Raw genomic sequence first — 26,420 nt, forward strand, 5'->3', positions numbered from 1 at the left:
TGCGGGCCAGTCAAGTTCTTCCACACCGAACTCATCAAACCATGTCTTTGTAGTCCTTGCTTTGTGCACTGGAGCACAGTCATGTTGCAATAGAAAAGTACCTTCCCCAAACTGTTGTCACAAACTTGGAAGCATAGCATTGTCCAAAATGACTTAGTATGCTGAAGCATTAAGATTGCCCTTCACTGGAGATAAGGGGCCTAGCCCAAACCCTGAAAAACAGCCCAATACCATTATCCTTCCTCCACCAAACTTCACAGTTGGCATAATGCAGTCAGGCTGGTAACATTCTCCCAGCATCCACCAAGCCCAGACTCGCCCATCTGAATACCAAACAGAGAAGCGTGATTCGTCACCCCACAGAACACATTTCCACTGCTCCACAGTCCAGTGTCAGTGTGCTTTACACCACTCCATCTGATGCTTGGAATTGGTCTTGGTGATATGAGGCTTGCATGCAGCTGCTCGGCCATGGAAACCCATTCCATTTGGCTCCCCTCGCACAGTTTTTGTGCTTATATTAATGTCAGTGAAAGTTCTGTAATTTTTAGCTATGGAATCAGCAGAGTGCTGGCGATTTTACCCAATAAGCTGTCATTGACCCTGCTCTGTGACTTTACTTGGTCTTCCGCTTTGTGGCTCAGTTGCTGTTGTTCCTAAACACTTCCACAGCAGCACGGCTATGTGCTTGATTTTATACACCTCTGGCAACTGGTCTGAATGAAATAACTCAATTCAATAATTAACAGATGTGGCCAAATACTTTTGTCCATTTAGTGTATATACCGATTAGCTACAATATTAAAATCACTGACTAGTGAAGTGAATAGCATTGATTATCTTGTTAAAATGCACCTGTCAAGGAATGGGACATATTAGGCACGTAGTGTACAGTCAGTAATTGAAGTTGATGTGTTGGAAGCAGGATAAATGGGCAAGCGTAAGGATCTCAGCAACATTGACAATGGCCAAATTCTGATGGCTAGACAACTGGGTCAGAGCATCTCCAAAATGACAGGTCTTGTGGGGTGTTCCCGATATGCAGCGGTTAGTACCTACAAAAGTGGTCCAAGGAAGGACAAACAGTGAACTGACAACAGGATTATGGGCGCCCAAGGCTCATTGATGCACATGGGCAGCAAAGGCTAGCCTGTCTCATTCAATTCCACAGAAGAGCTACTGTAGTACAAATTGCTGAAGAAGTTAATGCTGGCTGTGATAAAAAGGTGTCAGAAAACACAGTGCATCGCAGATTCCTGCGTATGGGACGTTGTAGCCGCAGACTACTCAGAGTGCCGATGCTGACACCTGTCCACCACCGAAAGCGCCTGCAAAGGTTATGTGAGTGCAAGAAGTGGACCATGGAGAAATGGAATAAGGTGTCCTGGTCTGATGAACCATGTTTTCTTTAGCATCACGTGAACTGCTTATTGTGTGCGGAGCATTTACCTGGGAAAGTGATGGCATCAGAATGCACTATGGGAAGAAGGGAAGCCGACAGAGGTAGTGTGATACTCTAGGAAATGTTCTGCTGGGAAATCTTGGGTCCTGGTATTCATTTGGATGTTACTTTCACACATGCCACCTACCTAAACATAGTTGTAGACCAAGTACACCCTTTCATGGAAACGGTAATCCCTGATGGCAGTAGTCTCTTGCAGCAGGATAAAATGCGCCTTACCATACATCATTGTTTAGAAATGTTTTTAGGAACATGACAATGATTTCAAGGTGTTAACTTGGCCTCTAAATCCCCCAGATATCTATCCGATTGAGCATCTGTGGGATGTGCTGGCAAAACAAGTCTGTGCCATGGAGGCCCCACCTTTCAATTTAAAGAACATAAAGGATCTGCTGCTAACGTCTTGGTGCCAGATACCACAGAAAACCTTTAGAGTTCTTGTGGAGTCCATACATTGAATGGTCAGAGCTGTTTTGGAACTACTCAATATTATGCAGATGATTTTAATGTTGTGGCTGACCGGTGTATATATATATATATATTTTCACACAATCAAACAGCACCCTATTTTTTCTCCACTAAATAGTACAGATGTCACTGATACTGCCCCACACACAATTGCATTCAGATTGAAACACTTGGGGTTTGAAAAGCAACAAATACATATATTTTATTTAGGAGTGTACTGCTTATTGTCAAACAACACCCTGTTTTTTGGCCGCTTAGTAGTACAAATGTCAGTGATACTGTCCCTCACACAATCGATTTCAGATTTAAACACTTGGAATTTTTTTTTTCAAAATATTTTTTATTGTGGCATTGAAAAGTACAAGCAAAGGAACACTTTGCATGCAATAATGTGATGCTAAATATAGATAGGTATAGTGAGGCATAGTATGGTTTCCAAATGCTAATGGATCAATTGGTCATAATAAAGAACGGTACAGGCATATGAACAGTAAAAGTCCCAGGAAGTGAATAGTCATCCACATTTTCATTTATATATGAAAACAGTACATACATATGTACACCATTCAGCTGAGAAGCTGGAAATGCTGAGAAAAACTAGACAAAATCTACACTTACATCTGAAAACTAACATTAAAACTAAAACCAGAAACTAGTGCTCATCTGAATTTTGAGATCAGTGATCCATCCACTGGGCTGTCAAAAGAACATGTGAGGAAAGTGAAGAAAGCAAGTGTAGTGTAACTGTACATAGTGGAGATAGGGCATTAAATAACGATGCGGACGCGATCCGCCAAAAGTTGATGAGAATACCAAGAGGTATACTGGAAGCACTTCTCAGTTGCAAATTTCGTATATGATGGAAGGGTGTGTATAAATTGTCCCCAACACTGGAAAAGTGCTGGTGTCAGGAGTTTCTTGTTGTGTGTGGTTTCCAACCAGTTTATTTGTAATATCAGATTTATGCTCTCATCCTGACACCCAGTGAAACAGGAAAGATTCACACCAGCTCAGCTTTGTCCAATTGTGTATTGCTAAGGCCTCGGATTTGTCATAATTTATGGAGAAGCCGGCAAACAAAGTGAATCTACTAATTGTGTTTATTATCAGTGGTATAAATTGGCGAGGGTTAGAAGTAAATATATGAAGATCATTTGCAAAAGCTGTGATTTTTACCTCTCTCTTTCCTACATTGATGACATGGATATTGCTTTGAGAGAGGAACTGTCTAATATGGGGTTCTAAGCTAGAGTAAAAAGGAGTGGGGACAAAGGGCAACCCTGCCTGGTGTCTCTATATAAAGGGAAAATATCAGAATTATTGTTATAAACCGTAAAGTGTGTGAAGGGGCTAGGGTATGTAGTACATATAAAGTTTCAAAAGATAGGTCCAAAATGTTGAAATTTCAACAAGCGGATAATGTAGGGCCAAGCAATTTTGTCACAGGCCTTTTCACCGTCCTAATTAATAATAATGTTATTCTGGACTTTAGACAACTGTGTGGCCTGAATGGCAGCAAGGGGAGCTCTTATCCCCATCACCGACAGCCTATGTTTAACAAATCTCAACTGGCCTGTTGAAATCATATACGGCATGGCATGTTGCAAACGGGTTGCCAATATTTTAAAATCCTATTGAGGAGGGAGATACAAGTGCGGGATTCTTGCTTGGTTTTGGTAGGCCAATGATTCTGGTGCTATTGAAGTTATGTGGAGTAGTGCCATTGGGTATATGGTTAAACAGTGAGGTAAGTATTGGAGTGAAATGGGCTTTTAAAAGTTTGTAATATTCGGATCCAAACCCATCAGGTCCAGGGGATTCGTCATTATCTAGTGAATTTATAGTGTGTGACATTGGTCTCTGTGATGGGCTCTTCCAGGATTGACCTCTCCTCAGGCTAGAGATTACGCAAGGCTGCTAGAACCTTATGCCCTCTTCCTTGCAGTTTGGCTCAGCTGTATACAATGATTTATGGTAACGCATAAAGGAATTGCAAACTGTGGCTGGGTTAGACACCAATATGTTGTTCTGATTCAAAAGTGTGATTCAAGTTTTGGATCGCAACATTTAGTATTTTAAAAGCAAGTAATACATATATTTTTATTTGGAAGTTTGCTGCTCACAGTTAAACTGCACAATGTTTTTTGTCCATTAAAAAGTTCAGTTATCACTGATACTGCCCCGCACACATCAAATTCAGATTAAAACACTTTAGCTTTTAAAAGTAATAAATATATATTTTAATTTGGGGTGGGGGATAGGGTGTTACTCAGAGACAAACAGCACCCTGTTTTTTGACCTCTTAGTGGTAGAGATGTCACTGATACTGCCCCTTACACAATTGCTTTCAGATTTAAATACTTGGGGGGAATTCAATTCCCCCCGAATTAGTGCGGCGTTAAATGTATTACCGTTATTACGGTAATTTTAACCCGGCTTTCTGCTCACAGCTCAGGGAGCTGCGAGCAAAACGCAGGCGTTGAAATTACCGTAATAACGGTAATAATGCGCAGGCCGCGTTACTTTTACCAGTAACGCGGCCAATTGAAACCCCCCCTTGGAATTTTAAAAGCAAAAAATATATAATCTATCTATCTATCTAAATATATATATTTTTGTAATGTGCTGCTCAGTCAAACAGCACTCTGTGTTTTGGCCGCTTACTAGTAAAGATGTCACTGATACTGCCCCTCACACAATTGCTTTCAGATTGAAACACTTAATATTTTAAAAGCAATAAATATTCTTTTATTGGGGTGTGCCGTCCAGAGTCAAACAACACCTAGTTTCTTGTCCACTAAATAGTTCAGAGATACTAATACCGATTTTCTACTCTTCACTCTCTTACACCCAATTTATCAGCACACATTTTCAGCAGACTGATCTGTAAAAAAAATTGTTAAGATTTGTTCCTTTATTCTACTTGCTTTTGTCTGTATTCCCTTGTCGTGGAAATAGAATTTTTTCAAATTCTCTTTTAGCACACAGAAAAAGAAAATAAAAGAATGAGAGATGAAATTGCGCTAAAAAGTTAAACTCTAGATTCTGGTACAATGCAGTAGTTGGGAGAAAAAATAAATGATGCAGACAATTACTTTCACACATAGGCAAATAAAGTTGACCCTACTGCAAACGGTTTATTCAAGAACAGTTACGTTTTAATTGTATACATGTATTTTATTACAAAATAAGACCAAACTAACACATATGCAGAGTTTTCAAAATAATTAATTGTTAGGATTAGATTACTGTGGTATACTTAGTATACAGTATTAAATATTGACACAATATGAACTTCTGTTACCATAGCGAGGCCATGAAATCAGAAAGTTATGTCAAATATGAAACCATTCATTGCAAATATTGTGAGATCCCCAAAGAGTCTTCTGTACTCAGCTTGTAATGTGAATGGAAGCTTGAAATTCTGTCACTAATAATATAATATGTTATATAAAGCAAAACCAGCAGGGGGAGCCAGACAACCATCCTGCAGCAGAATCCTTGAATCATGATGCAAAGGTATATGCACTTTTTCTACCACATGCCTTGAAAGTGGACAAAGCAGTCACAATTTTCTAACAGGGTGATTGTCCCATACACATGTAGTTCCAAGTCTGTATACTTAGAAGGATGGTTAGAACCGGGTCTGCTCAGGTCAGAATGGTTTGTTCTTTTGAAACTTTTTCACCATGCCAGTCAAGATTTCAAACCCCTCCACAAGTCCATCCCCGTTGGCTGCACAGCACCCTTGGATGTGCCACTGGTGTCCATGTATCTTCATCAGCCCCAACTCCTTTGTCAACTCTGCGGGGCTCTTGGCACCTGGAAGATCTTGCTTATTGGCCATAACCAAGAAGGGAACGCCTCTCATTTCATCATTTTCCAAGATAGCATTGAGCTCTGACTTTGCCTCCAGAAATCTCTCTGGGTCAGCACTGTTCACCACAAAAACAAGCCCATCTGTATTTTTGAAGTAATGTTTCCACAGGGCTCTGAGCTTGTCTTGACTTCCTACGTCCCACACAGTAAAGGTCACATTACGGATGGGTTCTACAGTCTCTACATTGAATCCAATGGTGGGTATCGTACAGACGGTCTCATTCAACTTCAGCCTATACAGGACCGTGGTTTTTCCAGCAGCATCTAGACCCAGCATCAGGATCCGAGCCTTGGTACCAGAGAAGTTCATTAGAGCTTGGTAGAGGCTGCTCAGGAGACCACCCATGGATGCAGTAGATGTTCTTGTTCCTTTCTGTAAAATTCTGTTTGCTCTCTGCAGCTGTGCATGGATTTTGAAAACTTCATTACTATATATACAGGTTTCCTTCACTGGCCAAACCCATGTTACTTAGTAACAAGGGAAGCCTGAAAAAAACTTCCTGGTTGCTTTGTCACTCTGTGCTGTGTTGGAAGATTTCTGCACAACCTGCTGTGACAGCGACACTGGTGAGAGATCAGAGGAAATGACCTCAGAATAAAACAATACTGCTGTGAGATAGTTGATATAGACACATATATATTAAGTCATAAATCATTTATTATAACAGCACAAATAAGGTGCATTATACTCTTATTTTTGCTTGCATAATGTGACATATTAGCAGTCGCCTACTCCTGCAGTTACACAGAAATAAAGATCTGTATTAACCCCTTCACCACTGAGGATTTTCTCGCTCCTGTACTGAGACTATTTTGACACTTTTTGGGCTGGTCACACTTTAACATCAGTATCAGTAATATTTTATGCAGTACCCCAAATTATACTTAGTTTTTTCAAAAAACTTTGCATTTTCAGAAAATACCATTAGTCTGCTTATGCATCCTGTCACAACAAAGACATTCTCCAAGAAATGGCTAAGTATTTTTTTTAATAAAAATAACAAGAAAGTTAACTTAAAGCAAATGTGTATATCTGTTTAAACACCACTAAGAAATACTTTGTGTTTCTTGCTTTAGCATCAATCCACCTTTGCAAAACATCAAAAAGCAGCATTCTACATATAGGTTTTCATAATAAATAGTAATACAAATCTGCATGGTCTTGAATGAAATACATAAAAAGTGTAGGAATAATATAGATAGCCCATGTTTAAAAATAAACAATCTAATCCATTAAATGAGGGTACCCCTGTGTTTATTGCTGCCAAGATAGGGGACATCTGAGCATTAGAACACCACCCACCTTACTGGACTTACTAATGGTTTCTGTAGTATAGGGTGTTAATGACTGGTGATCACCAAACATTAACTATAAAGAGAGTACATTTTTGGAAAGAGAGGAATATCCAATTTCAAATGAGGAGTCATCATAGTTTCTTGGAGCCAGGATGGACATTACAAATCCCCTCCCTCACTCTGTGCTCATTAATGATTGAATGATGAAGGGTATTAATTAGAGATGAGTGGTTCAGATTCGTAGAAATTTGCCAAATCCGAGATTTGGGGTTCCAAATAGATATAAAACACAACTCGATTCTTTGCACCAAAACCGGATCTGAAAAGGAGGCAAAACATCACTTCCAGGAAAATATGGAACCAAAATGCCTGCTATAAAGAATGTGCATCATTGCACTTCCGGTTAATGCATTCCAAGCTGGAATGCCTACCGCTGGAGTGTGCATTTTAAAGTGGAGCTACGTTATTGCACCTCCCTGCTACATGTCTTAAGTACTCATGGGGAATACACACCTGCTAAGTCGCTGTGTTTGGTTGTTATAGTCAGGGCTTTTTTTTGTCATAGAACACTCAGAACGGCGTTCCGGCACCTTTTTTCCATGGGTTTTCAAAGTTTAATACATTTTTTAACATTTTAATCTTTTTTTCTCTGCGGTGCTGCTACAGTGCAGCACCACATCTTAGTGTGGGTCCTGCTTCTGGCTCTGGCAGCGTTATGACATCACAACGCTGCCAGTGAGAGGAGCCGCAATCAAGCAGAGAAGCGAGAAAAGAAGCATAGAAGGTAAAAACACACTACAGAAAGTGGGGAAGGGGTAGCAGAAAGAGAGGGCTGCTGAAAAATGAGGGGGCAGAAAGAGTGGGCTACAGAAAAAAACAAGGGGGGGCAGAAAGAGAGGGCTACAGAAAAATGAGGAGGCTACAGAAAAACGAGGGGGGCAGAAAGAGAGGGCTATAGAAAAATGAGAGGGCAGAAAGAGAGGGCTACCAAAAAATGAGGGGGGCTGAAAGAGAGGGCTACAGAAAAATGAGGGGGCAGAAAGAGAGGGATACAGAAAAATGATGGGGCAGAAAGAGGTGAGTCCTGGCACCTTTTTCTTACAAAAAAAGCACTGGTTATAGTGATAACCCATTTGTGTACTTGTGGCTTTGGCACTTCGGTTATGCGTTAAAGGGTGGAATGCACAGGGCTGCCAAGAAGAATTCAGGGCCCGGGTACAACAAATTCATGGGGCCCCCCTCATATTCAAGTAAGACCCAAAATTTTTTTGCGCCGCCTTACGGCGGCGCAAAAAAATTTAGGTGTATGGTCATACATTCAGGGGCGTGGCTAGCCAAATGGCGGTGCAAAAATTTTGGGAGGTGTGGTCATGCATTTGGGGGCGTGGCAAACGTGCCATTGGGGCGTGGCTAACATAAAAACCACTAGGCTCTCAATTCGCCAGAGCGTCACATATGTTCAAGCACTCCTGACTTTCAGGACATCTACCACCACAGTGTAGTATACAAACAATGCAGTGTGTACACAAACAGTTCAGTCTTGGCCTACACCTTACATTGGGCACAACATTCACCAAAAATTGGTATTGTCCTTACTAGAATCACAACATTTCACACACTGTGCTGCTCTCTCCTACCTGTTCTTCTCACTTTCTCCACCTGTGGCTGCTGGTTTCTTTAGTTGTGGCTTGTCCGGATCCAGGAATGTTGAAGGACCTATTTTGAAAAAAAAATGGCTACATTTAGAAAATTACAGCCAGCCCCGGCCTTAAATCAATAGCACTCACGATTAATAATTAGGCCTTCCTCCAGCCCCAACATTAAAATAATAGTATTCACATTTAATAAATAAACCTATTTCACTTCCTGCAAACAGCCCCAGCAATACCTATTTCCCGCAACCATCACTGCCATTAAATAATTCATAGTCACATTTAATAAATAGACCTCATTCTCCCTAAACTCACCCCAAGATTCAATAGCCCCCAAACCACCCCATCTTAAATTAATAGTCCCTACTATTAAATTGCCTCACCATCACCCTACAAACAAAATAGCGCCCATTAATTAGCCGCCACCTACCTCACACACACTACATTGCAACAAGCCCCCTGTGCCATCACACACATTACTGTGCCCCTTCATCACAACTACACTGTACCCCCTTATGCTCACACTGCGACCTCCATGCTGCTTTTCCCCCTTCTTTTTTACTTTGTGCCTCTCTCCCACTTTTTTTATTCCTCTGTTCCTCTCTCCCACTTTTTTTCCTCCTCTGTTCCTCTCTCCCACTTTTTTTTCCTCCTCTGTTCCTCTCTCCCACTTTTTTTCCCTCCTCTGTTCCTCTCTCCCCAATTTTTTTTTATTCCTCTGTGGCTCTCTCCTTTTTTTTCCTCCTCTGTTCCTCTCTCCCACTTTTTTTCCCTCCTCTGTTCCTCTCTCCCCAATTTTTTTTTTATTCATCTGTGGCTCTCTCCTTTTTTTCCTCCTCTGTTCCTCTCTCCCACTTTTTTTTTATTCCCCTGTGGCTCTCTCCTTTTTTTCCTCCTCTGTTCCTCTCTCCCACTTTTTTTTTTATTACTCTGTGGCTCTCTCCTTTTTTTCCTCCTCTGTTTCTCTGTCCCCTTTCTTTATAGTACTGTCCCTCCCTGTTTTCCTCCCCTAGCCTCTCCGTTTCTTTACTTACCTTTTGTCAACTTCTTTCTTTTCTTTTCTGCTCTTCTGTCTCCTCTTCTGTCTTCTTTCTTCCTGCTGGCTGCGGCGCTCCTCACTGACTGACAGGCGTGACTTGATGACGTCACGCCCGGCAGTCAGTGTGAATGGAGGAGAGGAGGGACACGGCGCCGCGCAATCACGTGAGTATTTTTTTTACTGGGAGAAACAGATTTTGTAAGAAGAGAACAATGAAATATGCAGGGTATTTTTAAAGAAGGTAGTAGTTTAAGCCTGAGCGAACTGGATTTATCTTTTTCTCAATCGAAAATGGTCCAATGTATCAGGGCCCCAGTTTCTTGCAGGGTTGCCTCAATTTGATGTTCCGTGTGGACAACCAGACTCTATCCCCCACTTTCAATGAACACGGACCACGATGGCGATCAGCGAAGGATTTGGCTTTGTGAGAGGTTTGACCTAGTGCGGAGTGCACCTTTTTCCAGACAGACCTTAACCTAGCTGTGTTAAGGTTAAGCAGGTGTCCCGGAATCACCAACGGAAACAGCAGAAGAGAAAGAGTTAGATTTCGGGTGGAACCCAAGGTTACAGAAGAATGGGGATGTATGTGTTGCGGAATGGCAGGAATTGTTGTATGCGAATTCCGCCGAAGGCAAGAGAGAGGACCAGTTATCGTGGAAATTAGAAACATAGATGCGCAGGAACTATTCCAGAAACTGGTTGGTTCTTTCCGTCTGACCATTCGACTGAGGGTGGTAAGCTGAGGACAGACTGATTCTGATTCCGAGAGAATTGCAAAAGGACCTCCAAAATTGTGCAATAAACTGGGACCCTCGGTCCGAGACGATGTCCTCTGTAAGGCCGTGGAGACGCAAGATATGTGTAAGAAACTAGGTGGCCAAGCTTCTGGCATCTGGTAGTTTGGGTAAGGGTACGAAGTGTGCCATCTTACTGAATCGATCAATGACTACCCAAATGGTGTTATCACCCGAGGAAAATGGAAGGTCAACAATAAAATCAATAGAAAGATAGGTCCAAGGTCTGCTTGTTGTTGGCAAGGGTAACAGTAGACCAGGAGCACGGTTTCTAGAAGGTTTGTTTCTGGCACATTCTGGGCAAGCACGGACGTATGCCTCCACATCGGTAGACAAGGTGGGCCACCAAAGTCAGCGGGAAAGTATCTCAATGGTCCTATGAATTCCAGGATGACCGGCTGAGCGGTTGTCATGGCATTCCATGAGGACAGATTTCCTCAGATGAACCGGGACAAATAATTTATTATCGGGTGTCTGAACTGGAGCAATTTTCTGGAACTGGGGAAGTGTGGCCCCAAGGTCCTGAGTTAGTCCGATATGAATGGAGGTCGAGGGAACAATAGGCTGCGGGTCAGGAGACTGAGGATGACGTGCCATGAAACTTCGGGACAATGCATTGGCTTTGGTGTTTTTTGAACCTGGACGGAGCGTGATCAAGAATTTAAACCTGGTGAAAAACAAAGCCCAGCGGGCCTGCCTGGAATTCAAGGTTTTCGTGGTCTGGATATACTGGAGATTTTTATGGTCAGTGAAGATAGTAATGCCATGTGTGGCTCCTTCTAACCAGTGCCGCCATTCTTCAAAGGTCCACTTGACGGTTACCAACGTCTTAATTAATTTCGGCGGGTGAAAATTTTCTAGACATGTAAGTACATGGATGCAATTTCTTACTCTGAGGGTCTCTCTGAGAGAGAATGGCTCCTCCACCAACATCTGAGGCTTCTACCTCTACAATGAATGGGAGTTCCGGGTCTGGGTGTCTAAGAACTGGTGCAGAAATGAATGCGGCCTTGAGGGTTGAAAAACTCGCCAAAGCTTCCGGGGACCACTCAGCTGGGTTAGCTCCTTTTCGGGTGAGGGCGGTGATAGGAGCCACCAAGGAGGAAAATGAGCCTATAAATCTTTGATAATAATTAGCGAAGCCAAGGAATCTTTGGATCGCCTTCAAGTTAGTAGGGAGCATCCAGTCTTAAATTGCCTGAACCTTATTGGGATCCATCGCGAATCCTGATGAAGAGATGATGTACCCCAGGAAGGCCACAGTGGAAACCTTGAACTCACATTTCTCCCATTTTGCGTAGAGATGATGTTCACGTAATTTCAGTAGGACCTCGCGAACATTCTGACGGTGCTGAGACAAGGATTGTGAATAAATTAGGATATCATCCAGATAGACGACAACTGTTTTTCCAATGAATTCCCATAACACATTGTTGATTAGGTCTTGGAAGACTGCCAGAACGTTACATAAACCGAATGGCATAACAAGATACTCGTAGTGTCCTGACTGAGTGTTGAAGGCTGTTTTCCACTCATCCACTTTTTTGATTCGGATGAGATTGTAGGCACCTCTGAGTTTGATCTTTGAGAAAATGGTGGCTGCTTTAAGCTGGTCGAACAAGATGGAAATCAACGGCAGATGATACGTGTTCTTAACAGTGATATTATTCAGACCACGAAAATCAATGCAAGGCCTAAGGCTGCCACCTTTTTTAGATACGAAGAAGCAACCAGCTCCTATGGGAGACTTAGAAGGGCGAATAAATCCTTTTTGCAAGTTTTCCTCCACATACTGCTCCATGGCCTGGGTCTCAGGGATAGATAGAGAATATAGACGCCCCTTGGCCAATTTGGAACCCAGTACAAGATCTATCGCACAGTCATAATCCCGATGTGGCGGAAGGGAGTCAGCTTTCTTCTTGCAAAATACATCACTGAAATCCTGATAGGGTGTGGGTAGCAATTCTGGACTAACCTGGAGAGCTCTAAGATGTAGAGTCAGACAGGAAGCAGGAAACACTCTGGGCTCCAATGGATGATCTCCCCCTTTTTCCAATCAATAAGGGGATTATGGCTGCGAAGCCAAGTATACCCCAGAACCAACAGAGCAGAGGAACAAGTAATCAGGAAGAATGAGAGCTCCTCCACATGGAGGGCTCCTACAGATAACCGAACCACTGGAGTCTTCGCAAGTATTCTACCCCCAGGCAAGGGGTTACATCCAGGCCGCAGGTGGTAATGCTTGATCCTAACTTGATATCCGAAATGTCAAGCGTCCGAGCCAAGTGGATATCCAGGAAGTTACCTGCTGCATCACTATCGAGGAAGGTTGTCACCTCTGCGGACTTATCGCGGAAGACTAGACAACCAGGGACCAACAAAGAGTTTTCTGAAGAGACAATTTGAAGACCTAAGCACACCTCTTCGCCAGCGCTTAGGTTTTGGCGTTTCCCGACTTGCTAGGACAGGAACGAACTAGGTGGCCTGATTGGCCACAATACAAACAAAGACCTAGTGAGCATCGTCTGGAGCGTTTCTCCGGAGGCAGCGTCCAACTGCATGGGTTCAGGGGAATCCAGAAGAGTAGAACCAGACCTGGGTGGTGAGCAAGGAGGTATTGCTGACTCTCGTTCAGTTTTCCCCTCTCTGATTCGACGGTCAATCTTGATGACCAGCTGCATCAAATCTTCAAGAGAGGCAGGTACAGGATACTGAACTAGGGAGTCCTTGATTTGATCGGTAAGGCCCAAGCGGAATTGACTCCGCAGTGCCGGATCATTCCAGTCACTGTCAGTTGACCATCATCGGAATTCCGCACAATATTCCTCAGCAGAACGACGTCCTTGCCTTAATGCCTTGAGATGGGACTCAGCTGAGGCCACTCTGTCTGGGTCGTCGTATAGCAGACCCAAGGCCTGGAAAAAGGCATCCACGGTTTGTAAGGATGGACTCGTTAGTGGAAGGGAGAAGACCCAGGACTGGGGATCACTCTGGAGTAGAGAGATTACAATCCCGACTCTTTGCTGTTCAGAGCCAGAGGAACGTGGTCTCAGGCGAAAGTATAACCTGCAACTCTCATTAAAGTTGCAGAAGGCGGACCTGCTTCCCGAGAATCGATCGGGTAAGTTCAACTTTGGCTCTGGAGAGACGCCAGAGGAGGTTTGCTGAGGCTGCAAGTTTCTGGAGGCCTCTTCTTGAGCTGACAAGCGATGATATAGGCCCTGTACCACTTGAGAAATTGCCTGGATCTGATTAGCCAGGACCTGGCCTGGAGAAAGGTTCGGGTCACTGTTGTCCATGGCAGAATTACCTCCAATCTTCACTGGCCAGTTATAATGTTATGGCAAACAGTGCGGTATAAACTTATAGAACTAGCCGCCTTTCCCATAGAGACTGGTTATGCTCACAGGTACTCAGATGCTCCCAGGACTTAAACTCAAAGTAGTATAAGTTTATACTCACCCACAGCGTACAGGTACAGGAGATAGCATAGGATAAGAGACAGGCCAGAGATCTGCGGACCGGACGGAGCACCAGTAGAAATGTTAGGTACCAGCAGGGTCACCGGCAAAGGTACGGAATCTGGGTACAGGCAATAGGTCAGGGTTAAAGGCAACGGTTCAGAATTTGGGTACAGGCAATAAATCAAGGTCACGGGCAACAGTTCAGAATCCGGGTACAAGCAAAGGTCGGGGTCACAGGCAAGGTTCAGAATCCAGGGACAGGCAAAGGTCATACACAGGCAATCAATCTAAGGTTCAACACTAAACAATAGCACAGGAGCAGGCAGCAGTACTGGGACAGAACGCTATAACCGGCAGTGAGGCTCAGTCCTCACTGCCTTAAATAGTCCCATAAGACAATCAGGGAAGAGCCCTGACAGAAAACCCAGGAGCAGCCTAATTAATACATGACCCTGCCAGCTAATGAAGAGAGAGTGTGCAGCTGCCTAATTAAGTCACAGCCCTGAGTGGCTGGCCCTGCACAGACCTATGCATACGCCCCCAGCTGTTTGACAGCTGGCCGGGCGCGGCGACAGGAAATTTCCAGCATCCCGGTTGTTGCCCAGGCAACCGGGACAAAGACACCGGAAGTGACGTCCCGGTCGTCATAGCGACGGCCGGGACGCCCGTGGACGGAAGGTAAGAGTCGTGGCGATGCCCACGGCCACCGCGACTAACAATAGTATAGTTTAATATAAAATACTAGCCATATACCTTGCATGTCCACTTTGGTGGCATGGCGTGGAATCCCCTCTCTAGAAATCCTGTGTTTTCCCAAGTCTTACTCTCTTTACATACTGGTGCAGTCTCTACAATAATAGTGACAAGCTGTCACATATCAGACCCTCTGGCTGACTCACTGGGGTCCGATGTGCAGGCCTGACCTCCTCCGTTGGGCCTTCTCACTGTAGTTCTGGTGCTCGCCACATGCGCAGTCCAGTCTTTTGCAATCCTCTCTGTTCAGCCATTGGCTGATTAATTGTCACTCCCCCTCATCCAGCAGACTATTTAAGGCTCCTATTCTGGCAATATGGTGCCAGATCTTCATGTCCTGTAGCCTGCTAAGCTGCTGGATTCTTTGGCTCCTGTGTATTCCACTGGTATACCGTGTTCGTTGCTATTCAGCAGATCCTGGTATCCAGTACTATATGATTCTTAGCTAAATCCGGGTATCCTGGTATTCTGTCTTGTTCCTATTCAGTGGTACCCTGTACGCTCATAGTCTTGTCTGTCTTTATATGCTTATAACATCTCCTGTCAGTTTTGCCTGGTACCCATCAGGAGATCCACGACCTGCGGGGTATTAGCAGCAAAGCCCTAACCTCCTTGCAGGGGACCCTGGTGAAAAAACCTTCACCTCGATAGAATCCGCGCCTCCATGGTGGGTAGAGATAAACCAGGCAGATTGCAAAGAATCCAATTGTTCCTGTGTATTCCGTGATTCAAACCAATATCTCTTGTTTTTATAGTGCCAGAATGAGTTCTTACCATGTCTTCTACTAATGCTTATATTTCATGAAATGTGTCTGTAACACCACAGCACTGGGACACATGCACATAATATCCTAATACTTGGTATAAGGAAATTGCTGATAGAGGGGAGAGAAGATCAGTCGGAAGTGAGTGGTAGTTCTAGTTGATGAACTTAGAAATTCAGGGTGGCAAAAATCACTTATTTTTATATTTACATATTTTTTTACGTAAAGGTACCCATATATGCCGCAATTTTGCCAGCTAATAGAACACAATGATAAAAGGATGTTACCTTTAATTGTAATCAACTGGACATGTTTTAAAATTATAGAAGTGCGCAGACCCCCATGGTTTGGTTTTGGTTTTGAACATGAAGATGGTTCTAAAACCATCTTCATGTTTTGGTTTTGGCCACAAATTCTCATGTATTTTGATTTTGGTTCTGGATCTCATGAAGAATTGTGAAAAACAAGTAAAATCATATAATTTTGAGCTGTTTTTGTTTCTACATTAGTATTCATAGCATTAACATTCATTTACAGCCTATTTTCTAATGACCAGCTCACAACTGTCGATATTTTCACTTATATTGGTCAACGGCTTCAGCGAGGTGACTAGTTAGTTTAGTGACAGAGCAGCGGCACATATACATGACAGTTTAATAATAAATACAATTCTTATGAAATAGTGGCAAAGCGCTAGCTGACAGGATGGACATTTTTGAAAAGAAAATAGACCAAGGTGGTCCTGCCCCAGAAGTGAAATGTGGTCGAAAGACCACAGACACAATATTTTAAAAATTAGACAGCATGTGTCACAGAACGCAAAAAAACAGTAATCAAAGCTCATTAGATGGATAGCTGCAGGGCACAGGGGGGGCATGTGTGTGTGTGAAGCTGCAGGGCACAGGGGGGGCATGTGTGTGTGTGTAGCTGCAGGGCACGGGGGGGGGGGCATGTGTGTGTGTGAATCTGCAGGGCACAGGGGGGGGCATGTGTGTGTGTGTAGCTGCAGGGCACAGGGGGGGCATGTGTGTGTGTGAAGCTGCAGGCCACAGGGGGGGCATGTGTGTGTGTGAAGCTGCAGGGCACAGGGGGGGCATGTGTGTGTGAAGCTGCAGGGCACAGGGGGCATGTGTGTGTGAAGCTGCAGGGCATGGGGGGGGCATGTGTCTGTGAAGCTGCAGGGCACAGGGGGGGCATGTGTGTGTGAAGCTGCAGGGCACGGGGGGGCATGTGTGATGGAAGCTGCTCTGGCACAGGGGGGCATGTGTGGTGGAAGCTGCTCTGGCACTAGGTGGGCATGTGTGATGGAAGCTGCTCTGGCACAAGGGGGGCATATGTGATGGAAGCTGCAAAGCACAAAGGGGGCATGTGTGTCTAAACGTGCTGGGCAGAGGGGGGGCATGTGAGTTAGAAGTCTGTTCCCCACACGGCCCCTCCTCAGCCAACAATACCCTTACAACAATCCTGACACCTCTCTTACCTCAAAATGAAAAGAGGCACCCTTTATATTAATATAATATGTGTGTGTGAGGGGCCAGTGTATTTATATTATGTGGGTGTATGAGGGGCTGTTTGTGGGAGGGAAATAGGTTTAATTTTTAAATGGTAACACTATTAATTTAATGTTGGAGCTGGTTGGAGGGAAATAGGTCTATTAAATGTGTATGCTATTAATTTAATGTTTTGGTTGGAGGGAGGTCTACTTATAAAATGTTGGCGCTATATTGATTTAACACTGGGGCTGGTTGGAGTTTACTAAATTTCGTGTACCCATTTTTTTCCCCAAATAGGGCCTCCAACATTCCAGGATCCAGACAGACAGCAGCTGATCTAAACACACCAGTAGCCACAAGCCGTGAAAGTAATGAGAACAGGTAGGAGAGAGCAGGGCAGTCTGCCAACTATCCTGAATCTGGTGGGATTTATATTATGAGGAGCTCTGACTTGTTTAAATGTTGCACTATGGGATTCATGCAGAAGACTGACATATTAACATGATTATTGCATTCCAGCGCTTTTTCATGTTTCTGTAGGTAGAGGGCTGCAGTAAGTAACTGTAGTGGCGGACGGTCTGTGACGTGGTAGTGATACTGGGACCACAGTGTGATGCAGTGTAATGATAAAGGAGGGCACAGTGTGATGAGAGGGACAATAATGAGGGGCCGCATGGTGATGCAGGAGGAGCAGCATGATGTGCGGAAGCACATAGTTTACCCTTCTACTTAACTATAGGAGTATATGCTATGCTAAAAAAAATATAATGCTATAGATTGCTTCAGGGAGGCGGGGGGCCATGTGGGGCTGGTGTGGGGGGCTGGAGGGGGCCGGGGGGGGGGGGCATACCAGTATCTTGCCTAAGGCACCATAAGGTCTAAATCCGGCTCAGCTGCCCACACACACACACACACACAAACACACACACTATATATACTGCCCACACATACACACACACACACTATATATACTGCCCACACACACACACACACACACACACACACACTCACACACACACACACACACACTATATAGCTGCAAGATAAAAATAAAACTTACATTAAATCTAATACTAAATCCAGATACTAGTGATCACCCAAATTTAGAGATAAGCAATCCATCCATGGAGTCGAAGGTGGGATGTCAAAAGTACATGTGGGAAAAATTAAGAAAGTTAGTGCAGTGTATTTGTACATGGGGGACATAAGTATTAAATAATGATGGGGACAAAATCTGCCAAAGTTGATGAGAATACCAAGAGGTGTATCACGAAATCTGAGGATGTTTAAAGGAGCCATGGATTTGCCAGGTTTTGACATGACTCCCTCAGGGGTGCTGAGTCTAATGGATAGTTGGTATTCACCAGGGACCCCCGCAAGGAGGTATGGTCTTAGCAGACCCTATTCTACAGGTTGCGGTCCCCTGAAAAAGCAACCTGCGGAGGAGCAGGTAGGAGGAGCCAGAAGCGGAGGAGACAGGTGATAGCTTGACACTAGGACGTTAATAGGAATCGTGGCAATAGAATCACAGGTACAGTGGTGGTTCAATAACGGCAGTGAAGAAGAGAAATACTACTATAGCTGACAATCTGATGGTAACTCAGGATAATAGTAATAGAGTCACTGGAGCAGTGGTAGTTCAATATAGGCAATGGAGAGAAGATGTAGAACTATAGCTGACATGATGATGGTAACTCAGGTAACGGCAGTAGAGTCACTAGAGCAGCGGTAGTTCAATAGGCGGACCCGCCACCTGCATAATGTAATCCAGGCGGCGGGTCCACCTATTGCCGCCTTAAAACCGGCAATCTCACTCTGGCCATTGTAACAGATGTCATTCATGCTGGAGACATTTTAGAGAGTCGCAATTTACATGTGCCGGGAATAAAGCGTGTGGGGAATGTTGTATGTCTCTTACATGCGATTATTTTTGTAAGTATTTTAGAAACCTGAGTGAGAAGGGCCTATAAGAGATACAAGTGTGGGATCCTTGCCTGGTTTTCGTAGGACAATGATTCTGGGGATATTGAAGTTACGCAGGGTTGTGCCAATTGTGAGTATATGGTTAACAGTGAGGTAAGCATTGGAGTAAAATGGGTTTTTTAAAAGTTTATAATAACCTTATGCCCTCTTCCTTGCAGTGTGGCTCAGCTGTATACAATGATTTATAGTAATGCGTAAAGGATTTATAAACTGTGGCTAGGTCAGATACCAATGTGTTGTTCTGTTTCACAAGTGTGACCCAAGTATTGGATCGCAACACTTGGGATTTTAAAAGCAAGAAATAAATATATTTTTATGGGGGTGTGCTGCTCCTATTTAAACAGCACCCTGTTTTCTGCCCACTAAAAAGTTCATATATCACTGATATTGCCCCTCACACAATCGGATTCAGATTAAAACACTTGAGATTTCAAAAGCAAGAAATATACATTTTTTGTGGGGTGTGCTGCTCAGAGTCAAACAGCACCCTGTTGTTTGTCCGCTTAGTGGTACAGATGTTAGTGATACTGTCCCTCAAACAATTGCATTCAGATTTAAGCACTTGGGATTTTAAAAGTAAGAAAAAGATACATATTTTTTTGGGGTGTGTGCTGCTCAGTCAAACAGTACCCTTTTTTTCTGCAAGTAATAGTTCAGATGTCACTGATACTGACCCTCACATAATTGCTTTCAGATTGAAAGACTTGGGATTTTAAAGGCCATAACTATTCTTTTTTCAGGGTGTGCTGCTCAGTCAAACAACACCCTATTTGTTGTCCACTAAATAGTTCAGATGTCAGTGATACTGACACTTGTCTTCAGATTGAAGCAGTTTGATTTTAAAAGCAAGAGAAGATTTTTGGTCCAGTCCTAATTAGTTTACTAATATACTATTACTACCAGTAGCCACTGATTGTCTACTCTTTACTCTCTCACATCCAAATTATCAGCACACATTTCAGACTGATCTGTAAATAAACTGTTAAGATTTGAAATATACATTGCCTCTTTCACCCTGTCCAAAACTCTATAACCCACTTCATGAGCACAAGATAGCAGCAAACATTCTACCTATATGCATCGAGATCTGACATTTTATTGGAAATTACATTTTGCCTTGTTTTCAAATTCTAATTTAATGCAAGAACTTGAGTCATGAACTTCGTACCCCAAAATTTGGATCTATCGGATGTCTCAGAACCCGAAACACTCATCTCTATTTAAACTATACAACAGCATTTGAAAAACATTTGGTCAGGAAAGAATTAAGTCAGAAAAATGAACATTTATCAGTCAAGTGCCTTCCGGCAGCAGAAGTGATATGTGGCTCCGCAGTAAATAAGTAGGAACTTGATTCCCCGTTCCTTTATTTTCCCTGCTTTTAGAAGAATGAGAGAAGAAATTGCAATAAAAACCTCTAGATTCCGGTACAATGCAGCAATTGGGAGAAAAAAATAAGCCATGCAGACATTTACTTTCACACACAGGAAAGTAAATTTGATCATACTGTTGCTTAGCACTGTTTGAAAATAAATAAAATAAAACAGCAAACTGTTTTTTTCAAGAACAGTTACATTTTAATTGTGTACATGTATTTTATTACAAAATAAGAATGAAGTAACACATATGCATAGTACTCAGATTATGTAATTGATAGGATTACTGTGGTATACTTAGTATACAGTATTAAATATTCACTCAATATGACCTTCTGTTACCATAGTGAGGCCATAAAAACAGAAAGTTATGTCAAATTTAAATCCATTCATTGCAAATATTGTGAGATCCCCAAAGAGTTTTCAGTACTCAGTTTGTAATGTGCATTGAAGTTTGAAATTCTGTCAATAAAAATGTAATATGTTATATAAAGCAGATCCAGCAGGGGGAGCCAGGCAACCATCCAGACAGCAGAATCTTTGGATCATGATGCAGAGGTATATACACTATTTCTACTACTTGCCTTAAAAGTGGAGAATGCAACAATTTTCCAACAGGGTGTTTGCCCCTGATGCATGGAGTTCCAAGTCTGTATACTTGGAAGGATGGTTAGAACCGGGTTTTCTCAGGTCAGAATGATTTGTTCTTTTGAAACTGTTTCACCAAGCCAGTCAGGATTTCAAGCCCCTCCACAAGTCCATCCCCTGTAGCTGCACAGCACCCTTGGACGTGCCACTGGTGCCCATGTATCTTCATCAGCCCCAACTCCTCTGTCAACTCTGCGGGGCTTCTGGAGCCTGGAAGATCTTGCTTATTGGCCATAACCAAGAAGGGAACTCCTCTCATTTCATCAGTTTCCAAGATAGCATTGAGTTCTGACTTTGCCTCCAGAAATCTCTCTGGATCAGCACTGTCCACCACAAAAACAAGCCCATCTGTATTTATGAAGTAATATTTCCACAGGGCTCTGATCTTGTCTTGACCTCCTACGTCCCACACAGTAAAGGTCACATTACGGATGGGTTCCACAGTCTCTACATTGAATCCAATGGTGGGTACCGTACAGACTGTCTCATTTAACTTCAGCTTATATAGGACCGTGGTTTTTCCAGCAGCATCTAGACCCAGCATCAGGATCCGAGCCTTGGTACCAGAGAAGTTCATTAGAGCTTGGTAGAGGCTGCTCAGGAGACCACCCATGGATGCAGTAGAAGTTCTTGTTCCTTTCTGTAAAAATCTGTTTGCTCTCTGCAGCTGTGCATGGATTTTGAAAACTTCATTACTATATATACAGGTTTCCTTCACTGGCCAAACCCATGTTACTTAGTAACAAGGGAAGCCTGAAAAAAAATTCCTGGTTGCTCTGTCACTCTGTGCTGTGTTGGAAGATTTCTGCAGAACCTGTTGTGACAGCGACACTGGTGAGAGATCAGAGGAAGTGACCTCAGAATAAAAACAATACTGCTGTGAGATAGTTGAAATAGACACATATATATTAAGTCATTAATCATTTATTACAACAGCACAAATAAGGTGCATTATACTCAATGCTACTTTTGCTTGCATAAAGTGACATGTTAGCAGTTGCTTACAGTGGTAAAACACTGTTCTACTCCTGCAGTTACACAGAAGCAAAGATCTATATTAACCCCTTCACCACTGAGGCTTTACTCGCTCCTGTACTGAGACTATTTTGACATTTTTTGGGCTAGTCACATTCCAGCATCAATTTCAATAATATTGTATTTACCCCAAATTATACTTAGTTTTTTCAGAAGACTGAATTTTCAGAAAATACCATTAGTCTGCTAATACATTCTGTCACAACAAAGAAATTCTCCAGAAAATCACCAGAAATAAGTTTTTTTTTTAATTAAAATCACAAGAAAGTGAACTAAAAGCAAAAGTGTATATTTCTTCTAACTTTAGCATCAATCCACCTTTCCAAAATATCAAAAAGCAGCATTCTACACATAGGTTTTCATAATAAATAATAATGACAATCTGTACTTCAAAATGCATGGTCTTGAATGAATTGCATAAAAAATATAGGAATAACATAGATAGCCCATGTTTAAAAATAGACAATCTAACGCATCAAATGAGGGTAACCCTGTGTTTACTGAAGCAAGGATAGGGGAGATCTGAGCATTTGACCACCCCCCCATCTTACTGTACTAATAATATTTTTTGTAGTATAGGGCGTTAATGTCTGCTGATCAGAAAATAGTTATTAAGAGAGCATATCATTTGGAAAAAAGGACTATCCTCTTTAAAATGAGGAGTCATCATATTTTCTTGGAGCCAGGATGGACATTATAAAACCCCTCCCTCAATCTGTGCTCATTAATGATTTCTGCAATGTAGGGTATTAAACATATTTACTAACTTTCTTCTGTTTCCCTCCGGGAGATGCTTGAGGGGAGGTGAAGTGTAAGGGTGGAGGGGCGCGATGTGCAGTGAATTCTGTAATTTTAGCTCTGCCCCTACGGCGCAATAGTGAAAATTCACAGCAAATCACGTCATCAAGGCTCCCATCCTGCCCACTGCACTAGCAAGTGAACAGGATGTGGGAGAATGTCCTGCTCTCCCGGGAGTCCAGGAAAACCTCCCAGAATTCAGGAGTCTCCTGAACATTCAGGGAGAGTGGGCAAGTATGGTGATCAAAAAACATTAACTACTAAGGGATCACATTATATGAAAGAAGGGGCTACCCCTTTCAAATCCTTCCCCATCCCTGGGCTTTTGAATGATTTCTGTGGTGTAGGGACTACTGTCTGTAGAAATGAGGATATCCCTGAGTGTGTAGGTGCCAGGATTGGGAAGATACAGCACTTTTAGCCCCCATCACCTACATTACAGATTTTTTATTGTAGTGCAGTGACCTAACTCCACCTCCTCAGTGACATCATAGCGCACCAGCACCTTTGATGTACATGTGCAGGACAGGTCCCACTTGTCCTTAGAAGTGAAGGGGTTAATATAGAGGAAATGTATGAAGGGTAATATTCCATTCTTTGTTCATTGCAAACAATTATCTTGAACAGCCAGTCAGAAAAGTGCTCATGGACATTAGGATAAATTGGGGTAGATTTATCAGATGGCGATAAGTGAACATTGCCCTATATCAAAGAGTTATAGGCAGGCCCGGCGCTCCCATTAGGCAAGGTTAGGCAATTGCCTAGGGCGCCGGGCTCTGCTGGGCGCCTCGAAATTAAAAAAAAATTACTATTGTCATTTAAAACGGAAATCCACGGGGAGGAGAGGAGGGAAGGGGCTATGAATCTTACCTGCATGAAGCTGCTCCTCTCTGCTCTGTCTTCTCCCCTCTGCTCACTGACAGTGACAGGCCGTGATGATGTCATCATCACGGCCTGACAGTGTCTGTGAGTGGAAGGGAGAAGACAGAGCAGAGAGGAGCAGCTTCATGCAGGTAAGTTAAAGAAAGACATGGGGAGCTGAGGGGAGGGAAGCGCAGCGCCGATTTTTAAGGGGGGGGGCGCCGATTTTCACACTGTGCCTAGGGCGCCAAAGACCCTAGCACCGGCGCTGGTTATAGGGCTTCTACATACCTTTGCATGGGGAATCCTATTTAACAAAAATTTCGGCAGCACTTATTCCAGGGTTTTCCAAACCCAGTCCTCACGGCTCCCTACCAGTGCAGGTTTTCCCTATCTCCTTTCTGGAGCACAGGTGTATTCATTACTGACTGACACATTGTAACAGATCCACAGGTGGTCCTAATTATGTCACATGTGATCCAGAAAACCTGCACTGTTAGGGATCCCTGAGGACTGGGTTTGGGAAACCCTGAATTATTCCATTGCAATACCTGTTCTTTTGTCGCCATCTCTGGATAGCTATAACAGCCCCAAGACATTCCTCTTTGAAGAAAGCATATTTTTTCACTCCTGTTTTAATTTTTAAAACAAATAAAAACTCTTTTTAAACTTTTTTTTTTTAATCGGGCTTTCACTTTCACTGCATGTGCTCAAGACTGCAGAAACCAATACCAGTGTCTCCAGGGCAGCTGAGAATTGCTCATATCACTGATATTGAATGAGCATTCTAATCCAATGTAATAGAAATAGGGACATTGATTACGTATGACATTATCTGGCAGACTAGCCCCACAAGATAGGGATTTCCTGCTTGCTCGTCACTCCGTGCCGTGCTGGAGGATTCTTGAATATCTTTTTATTTACAGTAAACAGGAAGTGACTTCATAAAAAAAAACTGCAGCTTTCCAAACACAGGACAAACTTTATTGCAATCTATATTTACACAAAGAATTCAATAATTCCAACACAGACGATATAACACATTCCACTAAATTACATACATGATCGTGCCATTATATGTTAACTATACTCACATTATACCTTTTATTAGAAGAAGAAAGTGGAAGGAATCATCATCATTATTTATTTCTATAGCACCATCAATTCTGTTGCACTGTACAGAGAATATTTGTCATTCATATCACTACTTGTCCAACTGAAGCTTACAGTCTAAATTCCCTAACACACGCCAGTACACCCACAATGCACGCACACTAATTTTATCAGCGGACAGTTCGCCTACTAGTATGTTTTTGGAGTGGGAGAGGAAACCGGAGCACTCAGAGGAGGACGCATGCACAAACTCCACACAGATAAGGCTCTAGTTGGGGATCAAGTGAGGCAGAAATGTTAACCCCCGAGCCACCATTTTGTCCTTTTCACCTATAATTTTTAGCTCTTTTTTTTCCTCTCAGAATTCAAAGGGACTGTCTGAGATGCTAATTTGTACATTGCCAGTAAATTAGCCCCCTACCATTCTACTACTAATACATGGTGTATCAGATTAAGCCACGGTAGAGGTATCAATAAATCATACTTGCCTACTCTCACAGAATTTCTGGGAGGCTCCCGAATTTCAGGTAAACCTCCCGGACTCCAGGAAGAGTAGACAAACCTCCCAGACCCTGTAATATGTCGAAATTTGTGGTTTTGAATAGCTGGGGAAGGGGGGGGGAGGGGGCTTAGTCGCGTCATTAAGTTCCGCCCCCGCTATTCAATACCTTGAGTTTCTGCATTTTCTAGTAGTGGGCAGGGCTATAGTGACGTAATGACGTCGTCACGCCCCCTCCTACCATCTGTCACATGATCTGTACTATGGGATCTCCCGGAATACAGATTTAAAAAGTAGGCAAGTATGCAATATATTTGGGCATTTCTTTTAAACCAAAGCTGATAACGTGTCATGTGCAACTTGAGCTGCAGCTTGCTCATAAGGAGCTGTTGGTGTCTGTGAAGATTGGTGTCGTGTGGAAAGAAAGACATTACAGGCCTGAGTGATTAAGGCACGCATACTGAGCGCATTGTGCGTTTGTTTTAAACCACACGTAAATCAGCTCTGCATACTCAACAAGGAACGGATTTAAAGATATGTGTGGTGATGACTATGGGTGTAGTTTTACTATGCTTTACTAGACCATATACTGCAAGATACGTACAATACCTATGTGGAATATAAAATCTCAAAAGAGCGCACAGGTACAAAAAAAATAAGCAAGTAGGGGTCTATGCATTAAGCTAATTTCACACTTAAAAGGCCGTTTCCGCATCTTTTAAGTATAGTTGCCATGCATTAACTGCCTAATGGAGGAGGTTTCACAGAAATCTCCTCTGTTTAGGCAAATATCGTGCAGCATCGCAGTCCCAATAGATTAATATGAGGACTGCGATGTTCTGCAATGCATCAAGCTTTGAAAAGTTTTGCATTGCGCAGACAGGTAACACCACCTCAGAATGGCGTTAGCTGTCATTTCCTATGGGATTCTGCTAAAGCCTCTCTGGATTTTCAGAATCTGATATAGTAAAAGTGTATGTGCACAGCACTTTCTCCCATCACCGGCATTGCTGAGGGGAGGGTTGGCAAATTTTAGCCTGGGG

The 26,420-nt window shown here is 43.0% G+C and overlaps 2 protein-coding genes across 2 annotated transcripts; both read right to left on the reverse strand.

Annotated features, from left to right (window-relative positions):
• Positions 1-5,050: 5,050 nt before the first annotated feature.
• On the reverse strand, positions 5,051-24,644 carry LOC142160467 (uncharacterized). Its single transcript, XM_075215350.1, has 2 exons — positions 24,317-24,644; positions 5,051-6,373 (listed from the first exon to the last, which is right to left on the reverse strand). The coding sequence occupies exon 2, from the start codon at positions 6,153-6,155 to the stop codon at positions 5,586-5,588; it is 570 nt and encodes a 189-aa protein (XP_075071451.1). The 5' UTR covers positions 6,156-6,373; positions 24,317-24,644; the 3' UTR covers positions 5,051-5,585.
• Positions 20,623-21,873, reverse strand: LOC142160466 (uncharacterized). Its single transcript, XM_075215349.1, has one exon. The coding sequence runs from the start codon at positions 21,682-21,684 to the stop codon at positions 21,115-21,117; it is 570 nt and encodes a 189-aa protein (XP_075071450.1). The 5' UTR covers positions 21,685-21,873; the 3' UTR covers positions 20,623-21,114.
• Positions 24,645-26,420: the final 1,776 nt, after the last annotated feature.

This window comes from Mixophyes fleayi, chromosome 6, assembly GCF_038048845.1.
Source record: "Mixophyes fleayi isolate aMixFle1 chromosome 6, aMixFle1.hap1, whole genome shotgun sequence".
Taxonomy (NCBI): Eukaryota; Metazoa; Chordata; class Amphibia; order Anura; family Limnodynastidae; genus Mixophyes; species Mixophyes fleayi.

Bases quoted from the DNA above. Each gene is read 5' to 3' on its own strand.
- LOC142160467 (XM_075215350.1), bottom strand. From the start codon at position 6,155: ATGGGTGGTCTCCTGAGCAGCCTCTACCAAGCTCTAATGAACTTCTCT.
- LOC142160466 (XM_075215349.1), bottom strand. From the start codon at position 21,684: ATGGGTGGTCTCCTGAGCAGCCTCTACCAAGCTCTAATGAACTTCTCT.